This window comes from Strix aluco, chromosome 13, assembly GCF_031877795.1.
Source record: "Strix aluco isolate bStrAlu1 chromosome 13, bStrAlu1.hap1, whole genome shotgun sequence".
NCBI classification, from domain to species: domain Eukaryota; kingdom Metazoa; phylum Chordata; class Aves; order Strigiformes; family Strigidae; genus Strix; species Strix aluco.
The window spans coordinates 10476791-10500849 of record NC_133943.1 but is presented as its reverse complement, the minus strand read 5'-3'; the positions used below and the strand labels follow the sequence as shown (position 1 = coordinate 10500849).

The following is a 24059-nucleotide window of genomic DNA, read 5'->3' as shown; positions in this document are numbered from 1 at the left end:
AATCAGGAAAAATAGGAAAATGGATTAGTTTTAGGACCTACAAAATAGATACCAACTTGAAAAGTGAATTTTTTGCTCAAAAATAATTTCCCACTGTTCAAAAGCAGCTGTTTCCAGGGGGCTCCTTTCACTGTTGTCCCACATCCCAACGGACCTGGTGGGATGCAGGGTTTCAGCAAGCATCAGCAGGCTGGAGGAGCTGCTGGAGCAGAGTCTGTTCAGCTGAGAACACAAATCAGTATCAAAGTCTAATACAACCACAGAAGACCAAAGAGAATGAAATTGAATGGTACCATTTACAAATCTGAAATCATTATGGAAATAGTTACAAAAGCTTTAGAAAACTAGAAAGTGAAAAAGTACATAACAGCATCATTAAGTCTTTTTTATTATTATTTAAAACACCTTTTACTGAGCAATTTCATAGCTATGTTTTTACAATTTTCTGAACGTTTTGTCTCTCGGGCACACATGCGCTCCCAAACAAGCAAAGCACAACCAGGTCTTATTAACCACCCTTCCCGCACTGATGGCTGTGGCACAGCCCCTGCCAGCCTCTGCCCATTTCCAGTGTGGGACTGGTGAAATGTGTTCCTGAGCCCAAGGTCACACGTGAAGGACTGCTGGCATTAAAGATCTATCAGTCCTGATAGGTTTGTCCTTTTAATGCAGGCAACACGGGCCTGGGTCATCTTCTGTGGTCTGCTTCTGTAGCAAGGAAATCTATTCATTTAAGTTCACCTCTCATCACTTCACTTGGAGCTATTTTTTTGCCACCACACTCGGAATCTACTAATTGAGGATAATGTATGTTGTATATCTGTATGTACGTGCATATGAAAGTAAAATTGTTGGTACTTAGACAGAATGGCATCGAAAAGATTAGGAAAAGTAAAACCACAAAAAAATCCTTTATTCACAAAGAAAGAAAAAAAAAAACTGGGGAAAATGTCTCAGTGAATACATCATTTTCTCTCTCTGATATTAAGAAAAACTTTGCAATTGTAGTTTAGTTCAGTGAAACATTTGACTTCTCTGCTCACATCACCGGAAGGAGAATCTGGGAAGCAAATACTTCCCTCATTCTGTGTCTTCTTTCAAGATTCCAAAACATTTCCTTGTCTTAGGAAAATGTGGAAATAACAGGAATTTAATGATCTGAAAATCAAGGGATGGGAGCAGGAAAAAGTTTTGAACAATCTAATTGTTTAATGCAAGTCATATTAAACTATTTCATTTTATTTTTAATATTTTCTTTGTCAGTATTTTCAAGACAGAGATCTGATCTGAGTTTTAAAAACCTAACGCTGCAAACTGAAAAGTAAATTAAAAATAAAGAAATTCATTTTGAAAATGTCAAAACATTCTCTGATGATATATTCAAAGAACAATTTTACTTTTTTTTTTGGTTATTTGAAATATCTCACAAACAGTTCTAGTTCTGTTGGGTGAAACTATTCAAACAGGAAAAAATCCAACTGATTTAAAGGGGAGCTACTGGCATAACAAATACAGGAGATGCAAGAAAAACAAATGTATGAGTTATGTGGAGCAAAGCAAAGTGTAAGTTAGCTGTACAAATCCTCTACCACATACATTATTACAAATTTCATTTCTTTTTGAGTCAAATGACAGCCTGAAGCCAGACGTGCTCCTCAGCTGAGCATCTCTCAGCAGTGCTGAGCACTCCCAGGCTGGACTGAGACCAGCTGCCATCGGGGCAGTGCGGGCTGGACCCTGGCTGGACCCAGAGCAAAAGCCACATTCCCTGCAGAGCCAGCCCTGGGGTGCTGCAGGGACTGAGGTGGTTTGGTCCTTGGATCTGGCCAGGGCAAGGCTGGACCTGAGCTCTTCCTTCATCAGTCTCCTCTGGCTGCCTGGGATCATGGCGGGGGAGCTGGGGCACAGGGTTTCCCCACTGCCACCATCCCCGATGCTGCTCCCCCACAGCCAGTCCTGGAGCCCCTTTGCCACTTGCTCTTTTATGCCTCTTTCACACCAAATCATCCATCTCACCAGGTTCACAGGTTGATGATGAACGAGGCCCAGGGTATCCCTTTGATCCCCACATTGCCTTTCTGGGCAAAACCAACCCCATCCGGAGGGACAGAAACTAAAGCAATGCTGTTGACGCCCATCACGTTATTTTGGTGTGCAACCTGGAGCCCAGGTCTGTTGTTGCTGCTCCACATGACTGGCACCACCCTGACAGCACCATCCATTACTGCTGCCCATGCAGGTGCTGGGAAGACTTCTTCACCAAAGAAGCAACAGGAACATCCCTCCCAGAAAGGGGAAAGAACAGCCTGGCAGGACCGAAAGGGAAACGCAATCGAAATAGAAAAGCAATGGCCATCAGCACAGCAAAGCCAGTAGCCTTCTCCAGTGTCATTGCCCAGAGTTTTTCCTAGAAATAGCATAAAAACAGGCATGGCAGAAAATTGCCATTTCATTCTGACCATGACTGTAAAGAGAACCAACATGAAAACAGCCATCAAATACTTGATTTACGTGTCCAGCCTCAAAGCTACATTTGTAGAGACATGCTTCCAGTGGTGCTTTGGAAAGAGCTGTGTCTGGCTGGGGAGGGCTGCAGGGTCAGCAGCACAGGGCTCTGCAGATCTGCCTGCGAAGGCTGGTGTTCACAGGTGCATCCCTGACTTTGAGATCTGGCGTGGAGAAGGAGCACCACCGTGCACACCCGGCAGCCGCGGGGCTTGAGGAGGCACCCGGACAGCCCAGACCCACTCACAAAGTGGGGATCAACAGCAGCCTGACCCGAGGCTTGTGGTGGGGGCCCAACATTCAGTTCAGCCCACCTCTACTGCAACAGAACAGTGCAAGAACATTTTACATTATGTGTTTCAATCTTTTAAAAGTTAAGAAACAGATACCATTGTTTTCCTTGTTCTCTAAGTTACATTCCTTGTGTGGCCACAGAAGTGGTATCACTAGGAACATATTCTACTATCGTTATATTGAAAAAACAAAATATTTCCTGGAATAATCTGTCTCTCAAGATACTAATCAAAGCAGGTTTTTGACATTTCAATCAGATTTGGGTGCTTCTGAAAACTATTGATTCGAAAAAATCCAGGACTGGCTCCAGATAACTGTGTTATTAAAACTGCACATCAGCAAAGGCATTTACTCTTTCATCCTCTATCTTTTGTACGCTTTGTTAAGTTAGAAACCCAAATCAGCATAAAATGCCTGCCAAGGGAAGGGAGAAATTTATTCAGATTTAATCTAGTGATTATGGTTCATTCGTTGCAAACAGCTCCTTCATCAAGGCCATCAGGTGAATTATTAACCTCTTCCATCCACAAATACAAAAATGCCTTCAGTCACGAGGAAGCAATGCCGAAAAAAGGTTACACGGGTTATGTGCAGGCACATCGGAAAGGCGCACAGCAAGGCTTGCTCTGCAGAGGAAAATACTGTTTGTGGGGGGCAAGGGAGGCAGAAAGTGTCTGATGCCCCGTGAGGTTGACAAGGTGGCTGTCCTGGTGGGAGCAGTGACATCCTGGTGTCCTGGCATCTCTGCCTCCATATTGCAACACATGGCGAGAAAAATGTTGCTGGCAAGTGTTTCACCAAAGTGGCTGTTATCTCAAACATGACGTTATTGCAAATGAACTTCTGCTGCTCTCATCTTCCAGCACAGCAGAGAGGCGGCTGCTGCTTTCTAGCACGGAGCAGTAAGCACTCCTCGCAGGTTACTCGCAGGGTTACTACAGCCAAACCTCACCAGTTAACTCCCTGCTATCAGCATGGGTCTGGCATGTCTCCAGCCCCTGGGGTGCACCCTGACATTAGTGTGACCAGTACTTTTAGCAGACCACTGGTTTCAAGCAGCTGCGGACCAGGCACAGAACAGGTAATACAGCTTCTGAGCAATTAATTCAGCACATAAATAGAGCAGCAGTTAGCAGGTGCATGATGCTGTCCCTTCTAGTCATCCCTGACACTGGTCTCCAGGCTCTGCAACAGGTAAGAATTTTGGGTGCAGGCTGTGGGAAGAGGATTCATGGCTGTGCTGGGGGGGGGGGGGGGCAGGAGTTTAATCTGGACTTTCTCCCAAGAAAAGGATTACTGGGGCCAACAAAGCCAAACAAGGTGGCAGAATGGCTCTGGCAGCAGTGGGAGGAAAGCCAGAGAGAACAGGTAGAGAAGCCTGTGTTGGGAAGGCTGGAAAATGAAGGGCTACGTGGGGTACATCAGTAAATTAGGATCAAGGTGAATTCATGGTATTCTAAAATATATGTAAGGGAAAGGAGTCAGAAGCAAAAATTAGTTTAAATAGAATGAGACATAAAACAATAAACTGAACTCATCAGTGTGTCTCCCCTGCCCTGCCTTTAGCAGGGTGCCTATCACACCAAAGGGAAGAACCCAGCAGCAATAGCAGGCAGCGCTTCTCCACCAACCTCTGCAGTGCCCCTCTGAAACTCAGATCCGTCTGCAAGGAGGGAGGACCTGGGACAGCCTCTGGTCGCACTAGAGCAACCATTTGTTTCAGAATACAAATCAACCCCATATAAACTAGTACAGAAACAGCATCTTGCTTTACATGATCTCCTTAAATCATATTTTGTATTTTGCTATTATATCAGACTGCTGAGAGTTTTGAGCATAAAAGCTCTTGAAGTCAGATACATTTGACCACAGAATTTTATCTTTGGCCTGTGTACTTTTTAAAAAGTAAAATAATTCCTCAAAGGTACAAAAAAAAAAAAAATCTGGCATCAGCACCATGCAAGGAAATTTTACCCAAGGAGCTAAGAAAGCCTGGCGGCAGACATGTCATCAGACCCGCTGCAGTCACTGACCAAGGGAAGTTAGCACTGAAGGGGGGAGCTGGACACCACCACAGCTCCTGCCCCAGCTCAGATCCCAGCTGCTGAATGGGTCACGCTGGTAACGCTTGAGGCAGAAGTGACCACATTTGTTTGTTTCTTCATTTCAAAATGAATCTGCTGACAGAGGCAAAAACAAAGCAGAGGGCTGCCATGAACAGAGGGACACTGCTGTACCTCAGCTGCACCCACCATCGCCTCACTTCTGAAACAATTCATTTTTTTCCAAAAACCAGACACTAGCAGTGGGGCTGTATCAGGCTTTGAAATGTACTGCACAGCTTGGGGCGAAAAAAAAAAAAAAAAAAAAAAGAAAAAAAGTGACAATAAAAGCATGCTATAAACCAAGTTCACTACGCTGTTACACCAAGGCAAAAAAATCATTGAAATAAGAGACACCAGTAGGTCGAGCTTTACACATTTTAACTAGTCACCATCAAAGCAGAGTGTGGTTGTTTCCAAACTGTGTTTACTGCTTTCAAATCCTAGTTTAGAGCAAGGGCTCAGAGGTCTCTCACTAGAGAGGATTTCTCCTGCTTCTAATAAAAATTCCCATTTGGTGTGAACCCAAATAAGGGCAAATGGAAAAAGAGGACCTGTCCTTGCCTTTAACACGATCAATACAACTGCTGAAAACCAGCATGTATTTAATAAATGCAATGTAGATTGCTTTATTTGACCTTCTGTTCACAAAATAATTTTATTATATGTATGAAAGCAGCATACAGGCAATAAAATTATGAAAACATTCACAATACATAAATACACAGACCTGATGCAGGATGTATATAGTTCATTAGACTTTAATTCTTTTTCCTCTCAGTTCTCTTTTCCTGACAACACATTTTTTTTTAATATATGTTATGAAAAACTTGCTCCAAAGGGTATTTTCTCCCATTCAGAAAACAAATAGCTTTCTTTGAAGCCGCTGAATATTAACACCCAGTGTTCCTGTTGCTAATGTTCACTGATTGCTTTTGGCGTTACAAAGGGAAAGCAGCAGGGAAAGACAATGAAGAAGTAGCAGGCTTTTTGGATTAAACATTGGCAACTTTTTTGGAGCTCACAGGACGTTTTTGACGTGGGGGCTGCAGTTCCATCCATATTTAGAAATGTCTTAATCCAAAATGGTAATGAGGCACTATTCCGTATTGAATGGACTATCGACATGGTAATTACTAAAATGTAATGTCCTCCTAGTTTCCAAAGTAAAGCACTAGGTACCTCACTTTTTAATTCTGACTGTGATACAGTAGCAGACAGACAGCATGATCCTGGTGGTACTGCAATAATACAGATGATAACGAGGTTTGGCATTTTTACTACCAATATAACCAATTGTGTTTGTTCAGAAAAGATATCCAAGACTTGAAATAAGAAAAGTCTGAGAAAGCTCTTTATCTTACATAAATACAAAACATTATATACTAAGAATTGTTATCTAAGAAGCTTTTCTTCTCAAATTGGATTCTTCTTAAGGTTGTAGTCATATTTAAGGTATTTACAGATCCACAAACTTGACATTCTAGCAAAGTCTTTGTAACATGAAACTTTTAAAAATAAATAGCAGCAATTTCTTTTATCTCTATAAGGGAAGAGAATTCACAACTCAGTCAACGCTGGTCCTATCTTTTGAAAGAAATCCCTCTTTAAAAAAAAAGCCCACAAGCAAATGAACTCCACACAGCATCGGTTTTGTTGATTCCTTCATCTCTTGCTGAGCTTCTTAACATTCCTACATTCCCCTCACCGGCTCTCCAGACTATCAGAGCTTGTAATAAAGTGCTGACTGGTTGACTGGTCAAAATGCAGTTATGACACTCAAAAAATATCCCATTATTTAGACATCTTAAATAACATAAATAAAGCTAGATCTGTTATAACATATGAAAAATATCAATTTAAAACAATAAATAAATAAAACCAGTATCAACATATTACCTCCCAAAGCTTTAAAAATAACCATTCTCATTATAAGGCTCAATTATTTGTCAGAAATAATTTTAAGAAGGCATCTACCTACCTTTACAATCCCTCAGTCTTTAATTAGGACCTGTTAACACCCACTATCACAAGACACAGCAATCTTTTAACTTCTAGTAAACATTAAATACTTAACATTTATCTTTTGCCTCATTTTAAGCTAGAAATTGGTTTCTCTGTGTAGAAAGAAGCAGTATTTTCTTTGTCACTGCACTGTATCTAAATTCATATATTTTCCTCAGCATGAACAGTACAGTTTAATATCCTTTTTTATAACCAATTTTCAGTATCTTTTTCAGTTTATTGTTTAAAATGCTAAATTTGCTTTGAATGCCAGGAAAATTAATTCTGGGCTTGGTGTAAACGTGTATTTCTCCCTAGAACTTAGCTTCTTACCAAAAAATCTTGTGTATCTTTTTTTTCTTTTTTTAAGATTATTACAATACACACTATTATGTCTTGCTGGGTAAACCTTACTGTTCAGGTTTTATGCTGCCCATTTTGTGTAATGGGATTGATCTTTTCCAAAGAAACATCAGCTTCATAATCCAAGATACCCGACAGTGCTGGAGACATTTTCTCCAAGGTCTTAGATAGTTCACCCTCTTCTTCTTTTTTGAGAGGTTCTTCTTCTGGACAGATAATTGCATGTGGAATCAGATAAACCAGATTAGACTCTTTGGGGCTGGACCCTTTAGGCTCGTGTTGGCTCGAAAAAACAACTGCTCCATTATTGTTAATACTAACAGTCTCTATAGCATTGCTGGACATAGGGCAGAGCCTGTAGCATCCTAGCAGGGTCGAAAATGCCTTCCGGAAATCAGCATTGAAGGCATAAATGATGGGGTTGAGGGAAGAATTAGCCCATCCAAACCAAACAAAAACATCAAAGGTGGTGGAATTAATACAGAAAGCTTCTGCTCCCTTGGACGGTTGAGTAGGCTCGCAGAAAGGAATCATGCAGTTCAATACAAAAAATGGCAACCAGCAGCACACAAACACCCCCATGATCACCGACAAAGTCTTTAAAACCTTTGTTTCCCTCTTGAAGGACATTTTGAAGTTGCTCTCGGGTTGCTGGCAGTCCATACTGCTCCTGTTGCCGCTCGTGTTCTGGCAGTTCTTGGCGTGCACTGCTGCTCTCTCCAAAGCTGAGATGCGTCGTATTTGCTTCTGAGCAATCCGGTATATCCTCGTGTAAGTTACTATCATGATGGCCACAGGTATATAGAAGCTAATTAGAGAAGAGGAGATGGCATACATCCTGTTTAGGCTAGAATCACAGTTGTCCATGCTTATACCTTGTAAACTGGCATTTAGGTCCAAAAAGCTTGTGGTTGTAGCCTTGTGCCAGTTCAGCTGCACAGGGATGAAGGAAATCAACACGGACAAAGTCCACGCCACGCTGATCATGATGAAGGCTGCCTTGGGGGTCATTTTCCTCTCGTACCTAAATGGGCTGGAGATGGCCCAGTATCTGTCCACACTAATGACACAGAGATTTAAGATGGAAGCTGTTGAGCACATAATATCAAAGGCCACCCAGATGTTGCAAAACGAACCAAAAGGCCAGAAACCGGCGATCTCAGCCACAGCTTTCCAAGGCATGACCAAAACTGCCACTAAGAGATCTGACACAGCCAAGGAGATGACAAAGAAGTTGGTCACCTTGGACCTGAGGTGGCGAAACCTAATGACAGCTGCACAGACCAGTGTGTTTCCCAGCAGCGTGGAGAGGATCAGCAGTGAGAGGAAGCAGCCCGTGAGGATCCGAAAGGAAGAGTCCCTTTCCACCAGCAACCCTTCCCCGTCCATAGTGGTGTCGTTCCAAGTCATAGTTTCTCCTGAGGGAAAATCATACCACGATTTTCATGACGACATCAGCTCCTTTCCTTGCAGAGATCAGAGACATCAAATGTCCATTAATTACTCATCACCAAACAGACCAAAGGTCCTTTCTTACGGTCCCTTCACCCCCATACGGACTTCACCCACTTTGAATCATCCTGAACAACACTGAAAGCTCTATGAGCAGGAATTGAAAATGCACACATACAGTCCACCCTACGGACTGTTTTTTTAAGCAATCCCTTCAGAAACACACTGCACCACCCCAGCATGAAGTAGCCTAATTCAGACAGCTCACCTGTGAATGTTCTGCTGCTGTCCTCTGCAAATACACCCCACAGAGAGGAAAGCAATCACTTTTCCATGCTTGCATGTATTCCCACTTAACCAGGCTATTGATCGAGTGTTTCCAGCGTCCATTGCACTAGCCTTTCATATTTACTGACGCATACTATACAAAGTACTTTTTCTCTAGCTTCCTCAATGTCTCAACGATGAAACACTCCATCCTTCCTCCTCGGAACACTCCTGTTACAAAATGCATCAGTTCTCTGTTTCTGGGCAGCGTCAGAAAGAAAATCTTCACTTTGTTTCAAACTGGTGTACACTTCCAAAACAAAGAAAATAAACATACACTAGGTGTGTTTTAAAGGTTTTCAGTAAGAAGTAGCTCAGGTTGTTTAGTTTTATTTAAATCAGAAATGCTGGCTCCTACCTTTCACCTCTGATTCTCTGTTTGCTCTGGGATGCAGGGCCGTTTCTCCTCCTCTTTTAGTTTTGGAATTGCATAGCAAATCTTATATACAAAACCAACACAGAAACACTGCATTGCATCAGGTGTGTGTGTGTGTGTGGTTTTTTTCCCTGAAAGTGCAAATTGGCAGGGGAGAAGTAAAAACAGGAACCGGCAGAGTTAGACCATCAGGAGTTAGTTTTCAAGGGAGCAGCAGGTCTGTGCTGTCGGACCGTGCGTGACGGACCCCACCGGCGTGTGCCCAGCTACCTCCATCCCATGGCCCCTGCTGATCACTCTGCAAACTTTGTTGGCCAGGTCAGTCCCAGTCGCACTTTGTACATCCCGTCGAAGCGGCACATCAGGGCAAAGCATCCCAGGCAAAAGGCACGGTATTCCCAACACTGGCAAGAGCCGAGTACCAGTCCTTTCTTCAGTCGTTGACTGGAAGGAGAAAGAAGGGCGAGAGGAGGAGAAAGACCTGAGTGGCCTCCCCTCAGCCACGACGCGGGGTGCCACGACGGGGGTCCTCTTCCAGAGGGGCCAAGTCGCTTTAACACTCTGCTGCCAAGTTATAGCTCTCCATAACTACCCCGGAATAATCCCACCTCCCGCTCAGCGGGGCTGCTCTCCAGGGATCGGGTCCAGCTTTTACCATGCTTTTTCCCCTCTCAGAAAAGCGCAGGCGGAGGCAGCTCCTCACGCTCTCCCGCAGCCCGCCCCGGGCCGCGCATCTCCGGCGCCGGCGGGTCCCGGCGGCAAAGGCTTTCTTCTGCCCGGGGCTGGGCTCGGCAGCATCGCCCCTCCAGGAAAGGTCTGCCTGCCCGGAGCCTCCTTCCTAAAGGATTAAGACAAGGGAAAGACAGGCATGGAGGGCAACAAGCAAACCCCCTTCGCCTCCTCTAACACTTCGATCGGGCGCAGCTTCTCCCGGGCAGCTTCTCCCCGGTTTTTTTGCCGTCCTGGGGAATAACGTCCCTGCTAATCAGGCAGCCGGGGCGAGAGGCAAAGCCGGGCTCCTGGAGCGGCTGTGCTGGAGCTTAGCGCAAACGGGCTTACTCTGCCCCGTCCGAGGTGCGGGACGCCTGGGGCGCTGCGCGATGCCTCGGCGCTGCGAGCCGCCCGGGTTCCAATAACTGATGCGGAATGTAAGTACCGGCACCTAACTCCGGGCTGGGCGATGCTCAGGAAGCGGGCTGCCGGCCGAGGCACCCGCGGCTTCCCCGAGCCCCACGGGAGGGAGCAGCGTTACCCCAGGGCACGCTCAGGGGCGGGGGGGGTGGTTTGGGGAGCGGCAGGGACCCGCTCCCGGCGCAGCGGGGAAGGGGCGGCGAGCGCGGCGGTACTCACCGGCACGGCGGGGAGAGCCGGGGCTGGCGGCGGGCTGGGGCCAGGGCAGCGCACCGCTCCGCGCCGCCTCTCCGCCGCCCGGCGCAGCCGCGGCCGCCGGGCTCCCTCTCCTGGGCGGCCGCGGCCCCGCAGGAGGCGGCCGCCAGCTCCGCCGGGGCGCGGGGCAGCCCCTCGGGGCAGGGAGGCTCCGCGCCCCCCCCCCCCCCGCCTCCCCGCCCCGGGCCGAGCCCACCGCCGGACCGGCTTAAACCTCTGGCTTCGTACCACAGGGCAAGGGCACGGCCAGCCCGGGGGGCACGGGGCGGGGGCAGCCCAAGGCCGGGCTCCCAGCGGGGTGCAGCTGCCGGAGGACCCGCACCCCGGCTGACTGGTGTAGGCGAGGGGACAGGAGAGGAACAAACAAACCGGCTCCGGCTCTTCGGACCCGACGGAGCCTCGGAGCGGGCACCCCCGGGGGCAGATGCGGAGTTTCGTGTCGGCAGAGGAAAGAAACCCAGAGCGAGGAACTGCCGTCCTTGCGCGCAAAAACCCGCCACTCTCTTCAAACCGTGTTCTCTACTTTGCAAAAAGCCTGCCGGCTCGGTAGTAAGCTCCAAAACCAGAGCGGTTATGTCCCGAACCCCTTCTTTCTCCAGAAGGGTTTTTTTCTTTCTTACCTTAGCCGCAACAGGCAACGGAAGATGAACAGGCTGATTTGCAAGTTGCTACTTTTGCATAAGAATCTTACTAAAAAAAAAAAAAAATCAGAAAATTAAGATAGAAGACATCACAGGGAGGTTAAAAATCTCCTAGAAGTACAAATAAGCTCACAAAGTTGTCAAGATAAATTTCGTGGGGTTCAGCATCAGTGAGGTTGTTTTTGTGCCATCTATAATTTTTCATAATGTCAGTTAAAGCAGATACAGTGCTAAGCTAACCTTGACTAGCTAACTAAAACATTTGTTTTCTTTTTCCCCTCTCTTTCTCTTTTTTTTCTTTTTAACTGATTCTCAGCAAGTTCTTATTCCCCCCTTCTTATTATCCTGTCCTTTAATCATCATCCATCCCCAGAGGAGGGTGAAAATAGGCAAGAAAATTAATTCTGTGGTGTTTGGTAATAGATATCTCTAATGAATTCACTGAGTTTTCTTTTTCTATTTGCAAGATTATTTTTTTTCTCCTGTTCTTAAAGCACAGCACAGGTGAGGTTTACTGCGTGATACTTACCTTCTGAAACTGTAGCATGCTCCTGTTTTTCAGTAGAAACCCTAGGCTGAGGGAAACATTGCCTGCTTAAGAAATCCCTGAGCACATTTGATCTTATTTGTAACAACTTCCAGAGGCTTCCCCAAAATGGCTTTCTACTGCAGCCATCCTGGATTATTCCAGGGGAAATCACAAGTCCAGAATACACAAAGAGCACAGTTTTCAAGGCATACTGGAGAGAAATGCTGAGGTACACAGTGCAGAGAAGAGAGCAGTGTGCTCTCTCTCAATCATCTGCTTATCAGCTCATGGAGCAAACTCTTTTTTTTCTGTTCATTCTTTCTAGGGAGTAGCCTTTCCTGAGGAAGAGGCTGAATTCACCGTGGGAAGAACCTAATGCTGCTCATATGGGTGAGGGTTTCATTTGAATCTGACATTTTAGAAAGCCTTTTAGCTTCCTACTCACAGCAGCCTATAAGAATCTCACAATCCTTATTTATCTGGCAATTCAAATACCTGCCCAGAAGTCAGAGCCTCCCTCCTGCCCCATCTCTAAGTTTTTGTGATCAGTTCAGGGATGACAATGAGGTCTGGCTCAGCCGAGACCGTACTAGTGGAGCAAAGCCCCTTCAACAGCTACGCAGGTTTTAACCAGCGTTTCATGCAGGGCACCCTGCTGTACTCATTTGTCACTTCAGCTAATTTGTAAGCTTTTAAAACTTTCATGACTTAATAGTCATACCCAGGTGAGAAACAAAAGTGAAATCCATTAAACTCCTATTATTATTTAAGTAAATTTAGTGGTGGGATTAGGCAGCCGATTGACATGACTCTGGGAGCCAGTTATACAAAGTATAGGGTGAATTTTCCTTTTGTTGTTCTCTGGCTAATCTGCCTCCAGCCAGTGAGAGAAGGATCAGCTCCTGTCCAGGTCGGGACTTGCTTAAAATTGCCATCAATAGGAGGGTGGTGCAGGTGTTTCTTGGAGATTCAGAAGGAAGCACAGAGCTTGTTTAATTCTCCCTGGGTACCCACATAAAACAGCTGCTTAATTTTATTTCATGCTTTTCAATCACTACTGACTGATGCTGGAATCAAAGCAGTGCCCAGCAAAGGAAAGCTTTTGTGTCTCTGTTACCACCCTGTGAGGCACCTGCTCCTCCCAGGAGACTCTGGTTGGAGAAAGCCCTATTTGGTCCATATGAAGATTTTAAAATATAAATACTGAGTAGCACCGTGAGCCAAATGATCTTCATCTGAACAGTAATTAGCTACCGGAAGACCAAGACAGAGTTGAACAAAGTCCAGATCTTGCATTGAGAGATAAACATGCATTAATCTACAAAATAGTACACATACTAGAGCTGGAGAAAGGCCGCTTAATTTACAAAACAATATTACAGTACGTGGATACAAATTGTACTCACATCACTCTTGGGATGACTTTTTGAGTCTGTATGCATGGGATTTATTAAACATGAAATCAGCCGAGGCATGTTAGCTGAAATAATGTCTAAAAGAGATGTCAGGTTTCTAAATAACCGGTTATACTAATAAGGCAAGATAACTTTAGCCTCAATGTAACCTTCTCAGAAAAATCAAGGGTTCCTGGAAATCGAACAACAGCTATGAAAGATCAGTGGAGCACACTGGTTAAATTGATATTATCATGTTGGGCATTCCACAGGGAAAACCACGGTAGTGAGTACAAAAGCTCAGAGCAGAGAATAGCAGTAGAAAAAACTATTTGCTGCTAAAAAAAAAAAATCTCCAAGGATCTCAAGCTCATTCTTGAATGATAAAGATCCACCAGCAGGGAGAAAGGATCAGTGAGAGAAATTATTTCTAGTCCCCAAACACTGACAACAAGAGGCCTAAATATTCAGTATTGAGTGTGGGTGCTTTTTTTTTGACTGTAGAGCATATCCATCTGCAGCTGAACCTTAGAGTCATGGGGATTCAGTAGGACTGATCTCAAAAAGCACATCCGTGCCCTTGTGAATGTTGGCTTTTGAACTATTTCCAATGGCAACCAGTACACAAAGCATCCCTGGGTATCAGGTCACTGGTGAAGTATGTGCAGAAGTCTGGACACTGACAGGGAAAAGGAAAAAAGCCCAAACAGAAACACCATGTGTGAAAGTCCGAATTTAAATGACTCGTTTGAGGCAGCTAATTCAGACAGCAGCAGGGCTGGACGCAAAGGGTAATCCAAGAAGGGTGTAAATGGGAAGGATTTGTTGGGCAGTGCTACTGGTTCCCGGGATCTGGAGCTCATGCACTGGCTGTGGGGTGCTCACGAGGCAGGACCAGACACTGCTGCTCCTCTGGCATCTCCCCTCCCTGATACACTGATGCTCAACAGTTGGAGGGCAGCCCCGGTCCCAGCTGGGACAGCTCACCTCCATCCCCGGGCCACAGTGGAGGAAGCCTGCAGAAAGGATTTTGGCTCTGTGGGCGATCAGGCAGCAGCCCCATGTCTGCAGGGTTCTGCACACAGAAGCTTTAGGAGTGGTGGAAAATCATAATTGGGTTGTTTGTAAAGGGAAAAGAGCAGTGTTCCCCTCCCATCCCTGCTCCTGCTCAGAGCCCGTTCAGGTTCTGTTCCCCCTTTGCTCCCTCACCAGAATCCCTCTCTACATTTGCAGTCCAAACCCAGAGCAAAGCTGGTTGGTTTCAGCTATAACCCCCCAGATTTTACAGCAAAATGGCTATTTTGGAGAGAAGTGGAAGACAGGAAAAAAGGAAATACCAAGCCCGTGGCCAGGGATCCAAGCAGAAGCTGTCATCTAAACAGTCCCCAGCCTCCTGCCACGCAGGAGCCATGGGTAATTTAAGCTCGGTGTGATGCTGCCAATAACCGTGTTATTTAATCAACAGAGCTTATGCAGTGACTTTTTATGGGGTTTTTCCAGTTCCACCCCCTCACTCCCACAGGAGCAGAGAAAGAAAAGTTTTCCACAATGAACACTTGGAGTGACCCTTCCTCTCACAGCTCGACCTGCTCCGTCAAACCAAAGGCCGTTACTGGATCTTAAATCAGCCTGGAAATCGCTCAATCAGGGAAGCCTAAGATTTCCCCCCTTCTCTTTCTGGGATTTCCATCTGCCACACATATGGGGTAGGAGAGGAATTACTGCCCTGCCAACACTTCCCTCCAGAGTGGGTAGAGAGCCAAACTGCAAAGGATAATGAGAATAAATTAGAACTGAGAGGAGAGGAGAGCTCTAAGAAAAAAAAAAAACGCTTCCTCCGACTGCCTCATCCCTGTGGCACGACAGAACAGTGCCAGGAAATCCACAGCAAACCAATAAGACCCCTTCTTTAAAACCTAATCTAACCCAACAAATACAAAATATCTCAAAATTTCTGATCATTTCACTGACAAATGTAGACACTCAATGTACTGCTGAATTTTATATTCTAATCCATGCATATAAAAACACTACGCAGCTGATTGCTGAGGACTTACTATATGAAATAGCACATAAACTAGTAAGTCAACACAAAAATACAGACTGGGCCATTGCCTCCCAATTTATGCTTTATTTACATATGCATAATTTTTTTAATACTGTAGAGCTTGCATTTTTTCTTTCACTCCGCATTGGACGGACATTTTAGGCCCTCAGAAAAATTGGAGTTGAATATATGAATCAAAAGAAAAGTCACGGAAAAAATGACAGCACTTTCAATGTTAAAGATGGCTTTGACATATTAGTTAGTATCTCAGAAATTAAATAAAGCCAGTAATACAGAATGATTCATTAGAATGAAATTAATCTGAGAAATAATTAATTCTGAGTGGATGGATAAAAAGAATACAAATAGATGTATTAGCAGCAAAACTCCTCACAGATGAGTGCTACAGTGATTTCTAGCAAGAGTGGATGAAACTGCAGATAATTTTCTTAGCAGATGGCTTGGTAGGTGGCACTCTCCCCTCCTAAACTGGTGTTACAGATTTACTCCTGAGCTGCGTGCCAGCACGAAATGGATCCTTCCCCATATGCTAACCCAGCACCTGATTGATGGATGGAGAAGAACTCTTTACCTTCTACCAGCAGATTTTTGTGGTTTTCTGGTGCAGGACGTGTGACAATGAAGAGTGTGCTCAGTACCTGCAGGAGCCCATTGCCCCTAAGGGTTAGTGAGGCAAGTGAGCAGTAGTTTGTACTACAGTTGATTATTAAGTCCACATTATTGCACATCCAGTATGGTCAGGCTCCAGAGCCCTTCCATCATCAGGCTACAAATCCTTGAATTAAAGATAATTAAACTAGTACTTACCAAAAAAATCGAAGCTGATACTGCACAAAGCATCACTTCTTGCTCGTAGTGAAGACTGACAGAAGCATTTCACACCGGTGCTGCAGGGAGTCACAGGAGCGGGCAGCTCTGCCAGGGACACCCAGCCTGGGCTCTCTGCAAGGGGGGCAGCCCCACAGTGCCCACGCAGTAGCGCAGCAGGTCCAGCTACAATTGACAGGGTCAACCAGCAGTCCAGAAATGTCTAGACCACTCCAGATGTCCCAGTCCTGCAGCTCTGCTGTCTCAGGCAGCATTTTCCCCTCTGCAGCTCCCCAGACAGTCCTGCTGCCGTTGTGGTGTTGCAGCTGTATCAACCCAGAGTCTCACCTTCAGGTTCTGGGATTAAATTGTTCTTGGAGGCAAGATTGTCAAAGTCCTTTCCAAATCACCCAGTCTGGGCCTGATGGCAGTCAGAAACATAAAGTTAAAACACTGGAACGATATTCCAAACAAGAATCCACACCAAGGTCTAAACTTTGGGCTGCTTCACTCCTCCTGCCACAACTTTCATTTGAACTTTTGAAAAAAGCAGGGATCTGACTGTATTACCCCAAACTATGATACAAACCCAAATTCACTTTCACCCTAGCTCATCTGGATCTGTTTTCCTGTTCCAGCCTCTGTGCCTGTTTTACCACATCAGGCAGGACTGTTTCATTCCAGCAGCATAGGCAACACGTCCCTCTTTGCAGCCTGCCTTGATGCCCTTGGCTTGTCCCTGCCCTGTGTTGCTGTGACAGTCTCTAACAGATAGTACTCTCTCAGGCTGGAAATGTTCCCTGAGTTTCATCATCCACTTGTCAAAATCTGTCTCAAGGTCAGGGGCCTTCCAAGTCAGCAAGTTCCCCCTGATCCCTTCCCACAAAGCTCAGCTGCCCAGAGCTGGGCTTGGTGCATGCTAGGGCTCAGCTCCGCCAACACAGGTATTCAGTGTCTCTTCTTCAGTTCATTAAACTTACCCTCTACATTTAGGAGACATTAAAATTAGGGATGTCTTGTAGGTACAAGTTACACTTCGGGAAAGGCTATGGTATCTCATCCTATCTACTTTCTGTCTTCACTTTCTTCCCCACTCTATAGATTCTTCTCCTCTGCTTTTCTCAGCATTACTTTCTAAGAGCTTCCCCCAGGTCTTTAGGAACTACAGGATGTACAGCTCAACCAGGATTTTTCCACTGACTTTCTTGCATTATTCTACATCTTCTTAGGAATTTCACATGCCTTTCTAGGATTTTCCTCTGAGAATGTCCCCTCCAGCTTTCTAGGAATTACCACCCACCGTTCAGGAGATTTCATATTGCTTTCTAGGAAACCTTTCTATTGCTTTGCAAGTATTTCTTTCACCTTACTAGGAATTTACATTTGCTTTCTAGGAATTTCCAGCTGCTCTTTAGACATCCCTAATGCTCTTCTAGAAATTTCCCTGATGCTTTCTAGTAAGCGTGTACTATTTATAGGAATTGCCTTCTGCTTTCTAGGAGTTCCCTTCTGCCCTTTAGAAATTTCCCACAGCTTTCTAGGAACTGTTCATTTCTTTCTAGGATTCCTCCATTGCTTTACAGCAATTCCTCCTTGCTCCATAGGAAATTCCCTCCAGCTTTCTAGCAATTTGTAGCCAACTTTCTCAGAATTCACATTTTGCTTTCCTGGAGCACACCCCACCCCCCCACCCCCCCAAGCTGTCTAGGAATTCAATACTGCTGTCTAAGATTTTCCCATAATTTTCCAGGAGTTCCCTGTAGCTTTCTAGGAATTTCCCATGGTTTTCTAGACATTGTCCATAATTTTCTAGGAACTTCCTGCTCTCTAGGCATTTCTATCGGCTTTCTGGGTATAGCTATCATGCGATGGCATGGTGTCAAGTGCTGTTCCATGCTGTTTGTGCTGTTGCATGCTATTGCATGTTGTGGCATGTTGTACGCTATTCTGAGTCGTCCTGAGGTATCTTGTTTCATCATATGTTGTGCTGCCACATCTTGTTCTCACCTGTTTGCTCGTATTGCCACACGCCTTCCCGTGTTGTTGTGGCATACTCTTGTGTGTTATCTTCTGCTTCTGCATGCTGTCAGAGGTTATCAAGCGCCATCCAATGTTGTTGCAGGAAGAAACATTTGAGAGTGCATAGTTTTAATTGCTATTTTCAAAAGCCACTGGAAAGACTCAGGAGGTGAAATTATTAGGAGTCAGTGATACCTGGTCCCTAGAGGATGATGAAAAAAATTTGTCAGGCCTGGTTGAAGCAGTGTTGAGACACTGTGGCTGTTCCCTGTGCCATAAGTGATGGTGCTATACCTGCTCTTGCCCCCATGCTACATCCATTGTTGCATATTGACAGCACAGATCAGTCTGACTAGTCAAGAGTCTTGTTGCTGACAGCAGCTGGCACAGATGCTTCAGGGCATGAATGATCCCACAAGAGACATTTATAAAATAGCCCCATCATAGAGGAAATGGCTTCCTAATCCCCTTGAAAGGCGTGTTATCCCCTTAAACATAGCTTTATATCCTTTCTAAATACAGAGTGGCTTTTCATGTTCATTCCCTTCCAGTCTTATCAGATATAACTATGCATCTAAATAAATAGGAAAATTGAGTATGCATCAATTTACCTTGGCACAGTATGGCATGAGTAACCTAAAATTTGGTTCAAATATTGCAGATGGAGCCAAAACCTTTAACTGATTTTGCAAGCAATCCTCTATCAGCTTATATAACGGTTTCATTACAGTTTATATTGCCAAAAAGTGTAGTGTTACTTGTCTGTTTGACCAAATTTCCCTTGATAATAGTTTATTCATTGTTAGCTGAGACTGGGAAAACAGGGTGGTGGTTTCTGATACACTGACACAGACTCTCCAAAGTCCCTAACTTATTTACAGAAACAATCGTTGACTCTATGGACACTCCTCAGACTGTACTGACGTCCCTTCCAGTCTGGGGTTTGGATTTTCTACATAAAATTAATGTACAGTAAGTCAGTAGACCATAGGAAATGCTGTATATACATGGCTCACCTCACCCGGTATTCCGCTCCTGATAGCAAAACGAAGCACAAAGCCTTCACAGGCACCTCCCATCGAGTGCTAATGAAGAGTTCCCAGAAATGTTGCTGGTTTCTTCTGTCAAACCCCTGATAACAGCCAGCTTGGTGCCAAGGCCAGTTCCTAACACCATCTTCCGCAGTCAGCAGCTGAATACACCCCAGTTCCTTGCACTGCACCTTCAGGGCCGTCACCACACATCATTTCCCACCTGCTCTACAACTACTTTTTTTTCATGGAGCAGAAATATCTTGACATATCTCACACTTGCCTTTACTCTCGTTGACTGCCCGTGGAAAAGCTGGTCCTGCAGTGCCACTTACTGGACATTTTATGTTAATAAAAGCAATGTGCAGCATTCTCAGTTGATTCCCAGTGCCAAATTGGAATGGTAAAAAAACATAAAAAGCATTAATGTCCAATGTAAATATTATGCATACAGGAAAGCTTGAGGAAAGCAAATACAGTAAATCTCATTTCTTAGAGGAAGCAGTAACTGTAAAGGAACAGAAATCCTCCTTTTGTGGTCAGCATAGGGAAGAATTTGCCCTGTAATAGTCCGGGAATTCTTCCAGGTGGAAACATGCAGATGGTTAAATTCATCCCTAGTTCAACAAATGTAAAGGACTGAGTGTACATGTGGAGGCTTGCAGGAGGCTTATTAATACATTCCTTGGGAAATAAGGCAAATGAACCGAATGCTTCAACAGGAGCTGAGGTAGGGCTTATTTGATTAATCCAGCCGTAGTCTCTAGATTCATGCTTTCTGTATGTACCATTAGTACTTGCACTGTAATTTAACCAGCAAGATGCTACACTCTGCATGAACCACTTGAGCTTACAAATTGTGCACTGACTAAGCTGCATGGATTGATCGCACGGGACTGTCAGTGTAGGGGTCTTTTTGGGTGACCAGAACTTTTGAAGAACAAATCTGCAATATTCAGCTGGAGATCAGTACGCTCAAAATGACATTCTGGGGTCTGTTCCTCCTGATCCTCCAAGGCAGAGAGCTGGCTGGAGACCATGGCAGCCCCTCCAGCCCACCCACCTGACGGTACACCAGGTCTCACCGCAGAATGGAAACAGGAGCAGGCCAAAACACACATCTGGCTCTGCAAGCTGGCACATCCTCCTGGATGCTGCATTTTTTAATACAGCCAAAAACATTTTAGCATGAAAATCAATGCAGATGAAGAAACACATGTGGCCAGAGGTTAGATATTCTTTGTGACTACCCATATTCACCCATTTGCCTTCCAGTTTTGTGGCTTATGAGCAATTGTTGTTGGTTGGTCAGAGCCATCTAAAGACTTTTCAGGATTCATGGCAAAAAATCAGATTTGTTTCTCAGCAATGGGAGGAATGACTAGTCAAGTGAAAGAGAAGTTACATAGCTGTTCAAAACCATCTGCACTGAGTATAGAGCAAATGATTAACTCGAGGAATGAACACAGCTTTCCATGTAGCAACTCAGAGAAAAAATTTAGGTATTAATACATTTACATTAAAGAGTCTGCAAGCAGAGTTTCTATTGTAATGTCCAGAAAAGACCATGTGTAGTTTTAAAGCTGATTAAAAGTTAGTACCTTTGGCATATAAGAAAATTATTAGAGGCAAAAGACTTTAGTCCTCAGAATGTAAACCACAGTACCAGTTATAGCCACCAACAACTAACTTATTTCTAGGCACAACATCCAGCTGTCTCCATTTTCTGAATGAGATGTCTTTCCTGCTCAGTCATTGCAATGTTTTTAGCAACAAGTGTTAGGGCTGGATATCATCAAAGATGTATTCATCGTTGGATCTGTCAGTGGTCGTGGAGACTAGGGTCTGCCTGACAAGATTAAAAAGAACTGAAGACACTAGCAGTAAAGTACATAAATGAAAAAATTTTGTTGTATAAGAAAAATGCAGTGTAAGGGTATCAGTGGCAGTTTTTACTCCTTCATGGTAGAATCTCACCTGGTATATTTGCACCTGCAATTGTCATATATATATCTGTAAGAGCTAAGTTGTGGAGCCACAGGGGAAACAGATAGGTGGACACTGAGATTTGATGTGTCTGAGTCAGAACGAAAGTTGAATCTTAACTTTTCATTGAAAATCATAAACTGAGTAGGCTAGTTAAGAGCTGAAAACAAACTCCAGCCTACACAATTATGGTTTTATGAAAAAAAAAAAATCCAATTTTTCACAGAGATTGAGTTATAGCAGCAAAGATTTCACCAGTAAGTTTATCTCCACAAACACTTAATACCTGGGGAGAGTTCTGGCTTTTTAATATAAAATTCCCATTTAGCATCCTGCAACAAGCAGTGACAGGGAGGTCAGAGCTTGCCAGCCCCATATTTAAAGTGTTTGAGTAGGATTGTTCTGCATACAGAGCTGCCACCCCTTCAGGGGTGAGACCTGTAGACAGAGCAGCGTTGTTACAAAGAGAATTTTAACAGAAGACCTTGGAGGAACTGGACTGGGTTATAGACAGTAGTTGCAATCGGCCTCTGTGTGTTGGCAAGTTTTTCTGGTCCATCAAAGCAGTAAACTAGCACCGTTTGCAGGCTGTACAGGGGATGCAGCACTGCTGTATCTGAACACATTTTACCACATTCCCAGAAGACTCAGCATCGGTTATGGGATAAGACCGGCTCATGTGTTGCTGACTTGTAACACTATCAGACTTAAGCATTGATGTGCTGATTCCTGAAAGGTGTGTTAGGAATCTAGTTTGTGTGTCTATCACCATGTTCATCAGGAAGCCAGGCTGGAGAAAGAACATAAACAGTGTAATTGAGTGTCCCTACTATTTTTATTAAATATCACATGATTGTACATCTAACGCCAAAGAGAGAAGCTATTGGATGCTATAAAGATAAAATGTGGATTGTCTATAGTTACTAAAAGGAAATAAGTGCTCTGAAATCCATTCTCAGCCTTCCAACAAAATCAAGGACCTGTGTTTAGTTGACATTTTTTAGGCACCTTACACAAGAAAATTCTCATCAGCTGGAACAGATTTCATAGGAGTGCATTGTTTTATTACTTTTTTTTCTTAGGGTTAGGGCCTAAGAGTAAATTCTTTTTCTAAGGGTTCTTTCACTGTGGTTTGCTACGAACATTTCCCCACTGCTGGCTGTTTTCTGCAGTACATATTAAAGCGGGAGTGATGAACATGAGAAAGCCAGGAGAAAGCCATTCTCGCCGTCCCCGGCTGCCTTGGGGCCACCGGCTGTCCTCCTCCGCCAGCGGCTCTCACTGGTGACCGACGACCCGTCTGTCCCCGACCCGGGCATCGCTGTCCCGCTACGGAGGTGGCCAGTAACGCTCCCGATAGCTCAGTCACACTCCGACAGCTTTTCTTTCACCAACTGTAACTTCAGGCCTGAGCTGCCCCCACAGCGCGAAGGGCGCTCAGCGGCGGCAGCGCCGCTCCCGAGGCAGCCCGGGGTGCTGGGGCCGCCGGGTCACCCCGGGCCTCCTCGGGACTCCCGGAGGGAGGTGGAGGGCGGGCGGACGGGCAGCCCCGTGCCGGCTCCAGCGGGACCGCCGCCCCCCGGCCCGGCCCGGCCCGGCCCCGCCGGGGCGGAGCGACGCGGAGCGGGGCGGCCCGACCGCCTGCCTCGGCCCCTCTTCCGGGCAGCGGGGCGAGGGGCGGCGCGGAGCCGGCAGCGCGCGGCGGCCGCGGTGAGTACCGGCGCCGGGACCGGGCAGGGGTGTCCCCACAGCTCGGGACCCCCGTGGGGCTGGGCCGAGGGCCGGGGAGCGGGCGGAGGAGCCAGCGCCGGAGTCACCCCCAGTGCCACCCCCAGTGCCATACCGGTGCCCTCCGCGGGGGCCCAGCCCCGCCTGTCACCCCCGTCCGTCCCCATCTGCCACCCCGGTCCCCTCCGCAGGGGACCAGCCCCGCCTGTCACCCCCGTCCTTCCTTCCCCCACAGGCCCAATCCCGCGTGTCACCCCCGTCCCCTCCACAGGGGCCCAGACCTGTCTGTCACCTCTGTGGCCCCTGCAGAGGCCTTGATCTGCGTGTCACCCCCGTCCCCTCCGCAGGGGCCCAGACCCGTGTGTCACCCCAGACCCGTGTGTCACCCCATCCCCCTCTAGGGGCCCAAACCCGTGTGTCACCCCTGTCCCCTCTGTAGGGTCCCAGCCCCATGTGTCACCGCATCCCCTCAGTGGCAGCAGAGGTGGTGTCCTGGCGGGTCCCCCCTCTCCTGGAGAGGTGCTGCCTGGACCCCCACAGCCCTCCCCTCCCTCCTCCCTCACTGCTTCCCCACCCGCTCCCCAAATCTCCCCTGACCACGAGTTGTCCCCTGAGCGTGGGCTCTGTGTCACAGGGGGGTGCGTGGCAGCAGCAGAGACCCAGGCCTGCAGGAACCAGCCTCCCTGCTGGGGGATCGCCCTTTCCAGGCGAGGAACACAACACGAACTTGGAGGTCAGACCCTTGGTAGCCAGAGGCAAGGATTTTAATTATGAGTATTGATTTTTTTTAATTTATTGAATTATAAATAATATGTGATTATAGCGGGCACTGGAGGGGGGTGAATACTGGCTTTGTACCAATGTTCATTTAAAAAAAACCATCTGTATGGATCCTATAAGAAAAAGATATATGAAATAGTGAAAACCTACAGAAGAGGGCCATGAACATGCCTGGGTAGAGCCAGATAATCCTACTTCAGTTTAACAGGGGGGGGGTTAAAAAATAAGGAACAGAGACAAGCTTGCAGCAATCAGGACTGAAATAAA

The 24059-nt window shown here is 45.9% G+C and overlaps 2 protein-coding genes across 10 annotated transcripts in view; one reads left to right on the top strand and one right to left on the bottom strand.

The window, feature by feature from the left end:
* Window positions 1-3892: 3892 nt before the first annotated feature.
* The window catches only part of SFXN1 (sideroflexin 1), a 47674-nt gene continuing 27507 nt past the window's right edge, over window positions 3893-24059 (top strand). The window contains exons 1-2 of one of the 8 annotated variants that reach the window (XM_074839125.1): window positions 22885-22994; window positions 23647-23745. Coding sequence is in view for 1 of the 8 variants with exons in the window: in XM_074839119.1 (XP_074695220.1) it covers window positions 12366-12369 (4 nt within the window). In the remaining 7 variants the exon portion in view is untranslated. Of the gene's footprint in view, window positions 3994-12304; window positions 12370-22884; window positions 22995-23301; window positions 23768-24059 lie in introns of those variants that run through there. The other 7 variants (XM_074839118.1, XM_074839123.1, XM_074839119.1 and 4 more) reach the window with 7 other exon arrangements.
* DRD1 (dopamine receptor D1) lies at window positions 5515-9406 on the bottom strand. 2 transcript variants are annotated; one of them, XM_074839116.1, is made up of 2 exons: window positions 8989-9406; window positions 5515-8734 (listed from the first exon to the last, which is right to left on the bottom strand). In XM_074839116.1, the coding sequence occupies exon 2, from the start codon at window positions 8676-8678 to the stop codon at window positions 7323-7325; it is 1356 nt and encodes a 451-aa protein (XP_074695217.1). In that variant the 5' UTR covers window positions 8679-8734; window positions 8989-9406; the 3' UTR covers window positions 5515-7322. The 2 variants fall into 2 exon arrangements, with proteins under 2 accessions (XP_074695217.1, XP_074695218.1); XM_074839117.1 differs by having other exon boundaries at window positions 5515-8686.